Source organism: Alternaria triticimaculans, assembly GCF_023758025.1.
Source record: "Alternaria triticimaculans strain BMP 0046 chromosome Unknown scaffold_7, whole genome shotgun sequence".
In the NCBI taxonomy this organism is placed as follows: Eukaryota; Fungi; Ascomycota; class Dothideomycetes; order Pleosporales; family Pleosporaceae; genus Alternaria; species Alternaria triticimaculans.
This window is the reverse complement of record NW_026055964.1, coordinates 385,765-395,744: the sequence shown is the minus strand read 5'-3', so window position 1 is coordinate 395,744 and position 9,980 is coordinate 385,765. Positions and strand designations below refer to the sequence as shown.

The 9,980-nt window shown below is 52.8% G+C and overlaps 4 protein-coding genes across 4 annotated transcripts; 1 reads left to right on the top strand and 3 right to left on the bottom strand.

Annotated features, from left to right (window-relative positions):
• Nucleotides 1-537: 537 nt before the first annotated feature.
• On the bottom strand, nucleotides 538-1,440 carry J4E78_005527 (uncharacterized protein; the record flags this gene model as incomplete). Its single annotated transcript, XM_049366146.1, has 3 exons — nucleotides 538-671; nucleotides 737-1,249; nucleotides 1,320-1,440. 3 exons carry the CDS (start codon nucleotides 1,438-1,440, stop codon nucleotides 538-540), a joined length of 768 nt encoding a protein of 255 aa, XP_049221872.1.
• A 1,391-nt stretch (nucleotides 1,441-2,831) lies between these two features.
• On the bottom strand, nucleotides 2,832-3,487 carry J4E78_005526 (uncharacterized protein; the record flags this gene model as incomplete). Its single annotated transcript, XM_049366145.1, has 2 exons — nucleotides 2,832-3,044; nucleotides 3,092-3,487. The coding sequence occupies 2 exons, from the start codon at nucleotides 3,485-3,487 to the stop codon at nucleotides 2,832-2,834; spliced, it is 609 nt and encodes a 202-aa protein (XP_049221871.1).
• Nucleotides 3,488-3,891: 404 nt separating this feature from the next.
• J4E78_005525 (uncharacterized protein) lies at nucleotides 3,892-6,616 on the top strand (the record flags this gene model as incomplete). The annotated part of the gene is made up of 4 exons (XM_049366144.1): nucleotides 3,892-3,936; nucleotides 4,067-4,447; nucleotides 4,503-6,391; nucleotides 6,442-6,616. 4 exons carry the CDS (start codon nucleotides 3,892-3,894, stop codon nucleotides 6,614-6,616), a joined length of 2,490 nt encoding a protein of 829 aa, XP_049221870.1.
• Nucleotides 6,617-6,945: 329 nt separating this feature from the next.
• On the bottom strand, nucleotides 6,946-8,025 carry J4E78_005524 (uncharacterized protein; the record flags this gene model as incomplete). The annotated part of the gene is made up of 1 exon (XM_049366143.1): nucleotides 6,946-8,025. The coding sequence occupies one exon, from the start codon at nucleotides 8,023-8,025 to the stop codon at nucleotides 6,946-6,948; it is 1,080 nt and encodes a 359-aa protein (XP_049221869.1).
• Between the last annotated feature and the right edge of the window lie 1,955 nt (nucleotides 8,026-9,980).

The following is a 9,980-nucleotide window of genomic DNA, read 5'->3' as shown; positions in this document are numbered from 1 at the left end:
TACAACAATTACTAAATAGGCCCTAAGTCTAGCCACGCACATTATTAGTTAATAAACTAGAAGCTTTACCCCTTAAAAACAAGGCTTCTTATCGTAGGCCCTGGGCCGTTGTGTTCAATTGAAACAAAATGTATCCCAACCCAATAGTTTCCAAGCGCGCCTCTCTCAACGGCATGGCACTCCTCCGTGGCTTAAGGATACTTACTTGCTCGTAAATCATAGTCGATTTCATATGCCCTCGAAACCTTGCCTTGATTGCAATGACCCAGGACATATGTTGATGTGTTCGGCAGTGTTGCATGGCGATATGATACATAGTCACTGCAGCCAGGTGTACACAGATTTGTCGATCCGTTTTGGTTGCTACACAGCAAAAACGACCTGTTCAATTTGATTAAGGCACACTCCGTACGCCTATAACCCAGAATATGTACATAACGAAACTCTTCGGGGACCTTCAGCTTGCGCAGTGCACTTCGGCTTTCTTTCCCCTTGGCTTCCAGTAAGTGAGTCCTAGCTCTGCCCTGCAAAACCCGCTCAGTGCAACAGAGAAAAGCCAGTACCCTGACCCGCAGCCTCCATCAGCGCACGAGTGAACTTAGTCCGCTCGCTAGTCTGCATGACAGTCGGGCGGCGAGTCCAGCCGATCTCAGTAGGCATGCGCTCGTTTCCTGCATCGCATGCGTTAGCCACTACTCTCCATTCATCCCCACAAAAGACAAGGGTAGAAACTTACGCAGCCAATACTCAATAAAGTCCTTCTTAACAGTACTCGTAGTGCCATCCGCCATAATCTCAAAGAACGAAGCACATTCACCCCAACTAAACCCATCAGCCAACAAGGACGCCTTGTGCTCCGGGTTAGTTTTCTCAGATGTCTCAAGTCGTGCCATGCGGGCGTCGGCGAGCTGCTGAACGGTAATCTCTGGTGTTGTGAAGAAAGAGGCTGTTTCCGCCCAGACGGTTTCGTTGAAGGGGAGGGGGTTGGCGAAGAAGCGGTCAGAGCGACTGAGACTGAAGTCGTGCTCCAATACGCCCTCGCGGCCCAGCGTGTCGAGATCGAATGTACGTGCGAATGGCTCTGGGTTGGTGCGTACGGCCTGCGAGAAGAGGATGATGGCGTCGCTTTTGGCGATGTTGAAACCCTCGAGCATGGCGTCGGCGAGGATGTCGCGGGTGATTCTTCGTCCGTCGTGCGGCAGGTAGCCGTGGTTGGCGAGGGTGTTCATGCCGGGGCATGGGCCGCGTGCTGTTGAGTCGTCGATCAGTGTGATGCTCCTATCACGACCAGAGATGTCTGTTTAGATGATGCAACTAACCATCGGTAGGACCTGGAGCTGTCCAGTTCCTGGGCACCCAGGCCTGGCGAGCGACATAGGTCGGGAAAGCCGAGGCTGACGCAAAGATAGCGAGAAAGCTGATAGTAGATGAGACCTTCATGGTGGTTCTAAATGAGAGAACGGGCAGAGTAATGATGGGAATGGACCTCAAAAATGAATGTTAACGAAAGGAGGTGAAGGTATGACTGTCAATGAGTGATTCGCTTGAAGTGATCTCTGCTGGTGTTTATAAACTCTTTGAGCATTCAGATTATATATCGACCTGCTTCGAGTGACAGCTACACATCGTTGTCAGGCGTGAAACTCGTCAATGGCATCGCCAGCCCTCGGCCCCAACATCTAAAGGACGTTGCACCACGCCATTTGGGAAGCCTCGGCTCGCAAAGTCGACGAAGAGATGCGATACGTGAACTTTTTGACGGTTTTCTGGGATGTGCTTGATACGGATTCGCGGTGGGGAGAGGTAAAAGAAACACTCGAGGACTTGGCGGTTCGAAATAAACAACCGACAAGCCACAACTCATTTCGCGTCCGTTACAACGATCTCGGCGTACGTAGGGAAGTGGGTCGCATCCTATCATATCGCGATGCGCCGGTAACGTTCCTCGGTTCGAAAGGACAGACCCATAAGTATTGGGATGGAAAGCGACGTATGGGATTCTTCCTAGTCGGCCATCTTCTAGGGAGATTGGATATGGCAGTGCGCAGCGTCCGAAACTCTCACTACCATACAACAAAAGCCTTGGAAGTAGTGAGAGAAACCGGGTTCGACAAGTTAGACTAATTTCATCGCAACACATGCTTTGTAAAAGGCGATCCAGTTTGCAAATCGCTGCGATAGCCCGCCTGGTTGTTGTTGACAATCGTAAGATGGCTAGCATGATCGGGGTGCTCTCTACCAGGTCAGCTGACGATGACTCCGAACAAACCACAGTTAGGCCGACCATGTCATTTGCCGTAGACCGTCCTGAGTGTTACCAGCTGATCGGGCGTGTTCCTCTCGATCTGAGGGTCGTGATTTCACCTCAGACTGGCACGAAACACCATCCCCACAAATTTAGGCCTCGGCAGTTTCGCGACATACCACATCCTCCGATGCTTTTTATCCAGTCCGATGGAGGTCATAATTTGTTTGGCAATGGACGTCATGTTCGCGTCAGGCGCTTTCCTGTGCAAATCAAACTGCACATCCATCGTTCAGGATTGACATCAAGTTGCACAAAACGATGCGATCGAAGGGTGTATACCGCGGTACGGGCAGCACGATCTTGAACGAACAAAAGTAAGTCTAGCATCACTGTAAGCACTTCTTTGCGCGTGTGGAGAAGTTCCAGGGCCGTGTGTATTCGAGGTGCACTCAGCCACCCGGAAACGCTGTATCGCAACGAAAACTCCGAGTGGTATTCAAACAATGTTATACAGGCTGTCGGCGGTTGTCCGAGAAATCGACCGTGTCGACAAGTGGACGTGTTTATCTCGAATGCGTAACGTTTAGTCTTGCGAGGGTTTCGATGGTTCCGGCTGCGCGGCCAGGCGGTTGTCGCCCTTGGGCTTAGATTCGGCGTGGAATTGTGCGGATCTGGGTGTGGTGCTGCCGTCGTCCCAGAATTCAACATCGCCTTCTGCGCTTAAGGAACCCCTCTTGACTAGGCTGCCTTTCTCCCGCATGAGGTCCTCGATCGTGACGGACTTGTCTGAGAACACCTGGGAACTATTAGCCTCAAGCCATGCCAACTATCCATGGGTCATACCTTGAGGTGGTCTGCAATGAGATGCCGATTCTTGCAGCCCGGACATTGGATCAAGACAGTCCCATGGTGGTAGCCTTGCTTCGACAGTCGATGTGAAGAGCGTGTCTTGCAGACGTTGCAAGTAAATGTGAGTTCGTATGACGGGACTTGTTCACGCTCTAGTCGTGAGTCTGGCGCATCTGTTGACGTGGGAGGAGCCGCGCTTGACTCAAAGCGGACAGTAGAAGGTAATCGCGCATGTGATAGTATGAGTGAAGGTCGTATGGCAGCTGACGTTCGCGGTGTGTGGAAGAGGCGCTTTGCGGGCGCTGGAATGCGCTCGGCATGGGGGATTCGTGCAGTTCGGGGCGCATTGCTTCGGGCGATGCCGCGCAACAAAGAGGTGGAGGAGCGCATGACGATATGACACAAACTGACACGACTCAAAGATGGTGAAAGAGTGAGCTGGCGACTGTGAAACGGCGTGTGAGGTATGACGAACGGAAGTGCAGCGGGCAAAGAATAATTGACCGAGCGCCAAGCCATGACGACGGCGAGCTCTCGTGCAGCGGGGACCCTCGCCCGCAACACGCCCGGCACCTGAACTTCACCATCACTCGCGTCTGCCGCCACGCGTGCCATTGCTTCACTGTCACCCTGACCGTGCTGCGTGCTAGTCCCCAAATGTTCCTTTGAACCTCCGGCCTCTTCCTTACACCCACGCCACACCGGGCATCTGCACCGCCAGCCTCCTCCGCCTTCGACCGCACCGAGCTCCGAAGCTCTAGATATCACACGATCAGAAGAAGGCAGGAGCGAAGATGATCGCAGGACGAGGAAGACAGCGGATACGGCCGCCAAGGAGGGTACGTACTGCGCGCTCACTTTCACCTTCACCTTCACTTTCCTCGCGTGCTAGCCTACGCCGCTCAACCTCGCTGTCACAGAAAAAGACTCCATGCTGTAGACTCAACACTAACAATGGCGCGTTCGCAGGGTCTGCACGGCGACGAAGTAGATTTCGAGAACACGTGGGCCACCATCGAGGCGGCCTTTAGGGAGATCCACACAAAGAATGCGTCCAAGCTATCGTACGAAGAGCTTTACCGTCACGCTTACCGAATCGTTCTGAAGAAGAAAGGCGAGGCTCTCTACGAGAAAGTTCACGAATTCGAGCGAAATTGGTTGAGCACCGAGGTCCGAGCCTCAATCTCGCAATTGCTCTCAACGAATCTACTCGTAGACGCACAGAGTATCGGCGGAACTACACCAAATGAGCGACGTGTCGCGGGTGAGAGGTTTCTGAAAGGGCTGAAGCAGGCATGGAGCGATCACCAGATCTGCACCAGCATGCTGGCAGACGTGCTCATGTACATGGTAAGATGATATTTGGACGGACTGATGAGGATGTTGGCTAACACGGCCTGCTTAGGACCGTGTCTACTGTGCTGACCATCGCCGCCCATCAATTTACAACGCAGCCATGGTTCTGTTTCGCGACGAAATCCTCAATTCCAAGATATCCCCGACCGACGCTCGAGCGATCCTCAACCTCTTGAACAACATTATCCTCGACCAGATACAGATGGAGCGCGACGGCGACGTCATCGATAAGCAGCTTATCAAGTCCTGCGTGTATATGCTCGAGGGCCTACACGAGGGCGAGATAGAGGCGGAGGACCAGCGACTGTACAACACGTCTTTTGAGGTGGAGTATCTGGACACCAGCAGAGCCTTTTACCGCGAAGAATCGGAGCTCTTACTACGCGACGCGCATGCTGGCGCATACTGCAAACACGCGCGACGCCGAATTTACGAAGAGGACGAGCGCTGCAAGCAAACACTTCTGGACACTACGGGACCCAAGATTCAGAAAGTCGTAGAGGAAGAGATGATCAAATTCCGGATACACGAGCTTGTAGAGATGGAGAGCGGTGTACGCTTCATGATCGACAACCATAGACTTGAAGAGCTGAACCTCATCTACGACCTAAACAGGCGGGTAGATGACAAGAAGATCCAGACAACCCGAGCCATTCAGCAGCGCATTGTCGAAATGGGCTCAGACATCAACAAGGACGCGATCGCGGCGTCACTGGCGCCAGCCGTTGCACCTGCCGCCGATGCAGCCGACAAGGGCAAGGGTGCCGCACAAGAGAAGAGCCTGAACCAGCAGACTGTCGCTGCGATCAAGTGGGTCGAGGATGTCCTTGCCCTGAAAGACCGGTTTGACAAGATTTGGAGAGAGTCATTCGAGTGCGATCCATTGCTGCAACAGGCGCAAACAGCAAGTTTCTCCGATTTCATCAACTCGGTGACGTTCCCACGATCATCCGAATACATCTCCCTCTTTATCGACGAAAACATGAAGAAGGGCATCAAGGGCAAGACTGAGGCGGAGATCGACGCTGTGCTGGAGAAGGCTATCATCCTGCTACGATACGTGCAGGATAAGGACCTTTTCGAGCGCTACTACAAGAAGCACCTGTGTCGCCGTCTGTTGATGAACAAGTCCATTAGCAACGAAGTCGAAAAGCAGATGATCTCCAAGATGAAGATTGAGCTCGGCAACAATTTCACCCTCAAGCTGGAGGCCATGTTCAAGGACATGACCATCTCCGAAGAGCTTACCGCCGGTTTCAAGAAGCATGTAGAAGGTCTCGGAGAGAAGGATCCTAAGCGCATCGAGCTGTCCATCAACGTGCTGACCAGTATGACTTGGCCTCTCGAGACCATGGGTGGTGCGGCTGCCGACGAAGAGGACAAGCGACCACGGTGCAATTACCCTCTTGTCGTAGACAAGCTCAAGCGCGGGTTCGAAAAGTTTTACAGTCAAAAGCACTCCGGACGACAACTTACCTGGCTTCCCAACATGGGATCAGCAGACATCAAGGCCGTCTTCCCCAAGGTTCCTCAGAAGGACGGGTCTGTCAAGGAGCGTCGCCACGACCTCAACGTATCGACATATGGCATGATTATCCTGCTTCTCTTCAACGAGCTTGATGCCGGCGAACGCCTGACATTCGAAGAGATCCAAGCCCAGACGAATATTCCCCCCAGTGATCTAATCAGGAACCTGCAGTCGCTCGCTGTAGCACCGAAAACACGCATCCTAATCAAGGAGCCTATGTCCAAGGACGTCAAGCCCACCGACAAGTTCTCGTTCAATGAAGGCTTCCAGGGCAAGTTCGTCAAGATCAAGGTTGGTGTCGTCAGCGGCGGCAACAAGGTGGAGAGTGATCGTGAGCGACGCGAGACTGAGAAGAAGAACGACGATTCGCGAGGCTTCTGTATTGAAGCAGCAGTCGTACGAATCATGAAGTACGTATTCGTCACAATCTACATTGTCAAACATGCTAACAACGAACCAGGCAACGCAAAGAGCTCTCACATCAACAGCTCATGTCCGAAACCCTCAGCCAACTCGTCGGCCAATTCAAGCCCGAGGTCACCATGGTTAAGAAACGCATTGAGTCGCTCATTGAGCGTGAATACCTGGAGCGCGTAGACGGCGCGCAGACTGATTCATATAGGTATCTGGCTTAGAGAGCAGAAAAGGGATATTTGCACAGCACTTCAGCAGCATGTTTGCGGGCGTTTTAGGGGTCGGTCGCTAAATTTGAGGGAGCGGACTACCCTTACGGAATGAATGAATGCATAGCTTGGCGTTGATGGAGTCACGGTCAGGGAATCATGTGGGAGATTTTTGTAGATACCTTTTACAATCAAAAGAGGTGAATTTGGTAATGAAGAATATCAGGATGTGTGCACGAATAACGTTGCCGTAAAAGCATGTATTTTCTGATTGCAAGACACGGCTGTCCGAAATGTCCGCCTCTCTAGCTCGTGCTCTAACATGGATATCATCCAATCCCTCACTTATACCTCCCAACAACCTTCCTCCTCTTCTCAAACGCATCCCCAGCCATACTCCCACTCCCCCTCGGCCCATCTCCCACAGGCCTCTTCCGACTCTTCTCCAAGCTCCCCAACTTCCCACTCTTCTTCTGCGTCAACTTCTCGATCCGATCAATGCCCGCGCCCAGACTGCGCCACTCCTCGCCTCCAAACCCACCATCCCGCTGCTGCCTCGCCTTCTGCTTAGCAGCATCCTTCTTGCTCCCCGGCGCCAACCGCGTAAAGTTCGCTTCTTCGTACTCGCGCCTCTCGTTCTCTTCGCGACGTTCGCGTTCGGACTTTGTGTGTCGGCCTCCGTGCGTGATGGTGCTTCCGATGCTGGGTTCGGCGATGGGCGCGCCTGACAGCTCGGTCGCGATGAATTCGTCGAGGGTGGCGGATTTTCCGGGGCGCCGCTCGCGGCGCTCTTCCCGGTTTTCGGGTACGGGCATTGCCATGGGCGTTATCTTGGGTGGGCGGTAGATGCCGTCCTTTGCGGTTTCGGCGCGCGCGCGCTCTTGGGCGGCTTCGGTCTTTTGACGTGTTACGAGGGCGCGGCGGGGACCGTACGCCATTTCGTCTTCGTCCTCTGAGGTTTGCGCTGTGCCTGCTGATTCGGCGTCGCTGACGTCGGAGTCGGAGCCTGTGTTCGTCTTGTTCTTCTTGGGTTTCGAGGTGGGTTTTGCGCTGGCTTGGGTGGTGCGACGGGTGGCATCGTCGGCTGTGCGGAGGATCTTGTCGATTTGGTACTTGAGGCGGCTTTCCAGCGGTCGTACACCCTTTTCTAGGTAGATTCGCAGTTCCACTAGCTTCTGGACGACTTCATCTTGGGGGTGGAGGCTGGTTTCTTGCTGGTCGCCTTTGCGTGCTCGGAGCTTTAGGAGGATGAGGAAGACGAGATTTTGTAGGTAGGATAGAAGCAGCTCGTTCTTGACATCCAGAAGGGAAATGCCTTCCTTCGGTGGTAGGATATCGTCATTTGGCAGAGCTTCTGTTGCAGATTGAATGGATGTAGTAAGAGTCGCGAGGAGCGACTCTAGTGAGTTGTCGACTGCCATTGTGTTGTGGGATGGTGTGGTGGTCGTGCCTGCCGCGCGCCGTACCTGTTGAAGTTGCAAAGAAATTTTAGTGGGGCTTGAACGCGCCAAACGCACGGGCCACTGCGGTCATCGCGTCGGTGGTGGGCTGCCTGTCTCAAATCCTTCGTGTGACCTCATAATGTCAGCATACCAATACTCGCCGTGTTCGACTCCAACCTCGATACGGCTTCTCTCCGTCTCCGGCACTCAAGATGCTCCTGCATACACATTAGAGGAGGTGGATATCAGGCAAAAGCCGCGTTTCGAGGCGCTCTCATATACATGGACCGACTACGACAACGAAGAGCCGGAACCCATAGTTGGAGATACCAATACTTATTCGTCTATTCCAATAACCGGTGCTGGTTCTCTGAGGATTACGGTGCATCTAGCGCGTATCTTGCACCATGTTCACGAGCTCCTGACACAACCTGAATCAAGCGGGAAAATTTGGATTGATCAGATTGCTGTGAACCAGCATGATCTGGACGAGCGAGGCCACCAGGTCTCTCTGATGTCGCACATCTATGGACAGGCGGAGCGGACGCTAATGTGGATTGGCATGTCTCCTGAGCATACGCCTGTACTACTTGATCTGATAAGAAACTTGGGCGAGCTCCCACCGCTTGATGTCCATTGGACTGCCGAGATGCACAAGGATCTGGAAAGCAGATTGATTGCTCTCTTTTCTCAAGAGAACGATACAGGCTATACAACAGCACAGTACATTCAAGCATTGACTTGGGCCATAGGTCGCCCGTACTTTAAACGTGCATGGATAGTCCAAGAGATCGTGTTGTCCACTCGGCCCACGATGATACTTGGAACGACACCAACTGAAATATACGTACTTTATCGTATCATCTTCGTCATCAGATATTCGTCAAAAGCGGCCCTGCAAGTCGTTTACTCGCTAATCCCAGATCACCTCGGAGTCGATCGCCTGCTGAGCATGGACACGGCACGTAGATGGCTACGAGGCGACCCTACGCAGAGCACCTTATATAGCGACTTCTTGGATGTACTGTTCTGGCTCTCATCATCGCGTGAGGCCAGCGACCCAAGGGACGCCATTAATGCATTTTTAGCTTTTCAAGAAAGGACCTCCGCTCTGGACTTCGTTGCAGATTATAGGATGTCTACTGGACAAGCATACCGAAAGCTTTGTGCAGATATGGCGCGGAAGACTGGCTCGCTTGCGTTCCTGGGGCTTATCCGCGGCAGCGCAGACGCGGAGATACCTTCTTGGACCATAGACTGGCGAGTGGACGTTTCTTCTGCAGGAGACAGGTGGCAGGGTTACAGGATTGGCGACACTCCACATTACCCGTACGCCGCCGCCAAAGGGCGCCTATGCCAAGCGAACAAAATATATCAAGAAGGCGATGTGCGCTTGGTTGTTCGCGGCCGGATCATTGACACGGTCCAGTTCGTGTCAAGTGTTACTCGAGAAGAGATCGCAACTTTTGGAGTAGAGAATGTACGACTGGCCGAAGAAATGGCTAACCTCAGAACGACCATGCCTACAGTGGATATCGATACGTCTGACGAGATGAATGCTGCTAAGGAACGTATATTTGTTACGCTCTTGGGCCATGATCTTGGTCCGCAAGCCCTCACAGAGCCTCTACAATATACTACAGGCGATTTGATCTCAATGTACGAACGCTTCATTGACACGAAAACACCGGAACCTGTTAGCGAAGCAGTTCACAAAGAGAAGTTCCCCCAAATGAATCTGAGACTCATCCACAAAAGACTCTTCCTCGGGAGAAAGCAATTGTTTGGGCTTGGGCCAAAAGCCGTACGACCAGGCGACTGCATATGCATCATACACGGCTCTTCAGTCCCTCTACTATTGCGAAAGTGTGTGAATGGAGAATACACAGTGGTAGGACAATGTTACTACGAAAGCTGGATGTATGGCGAAAGGG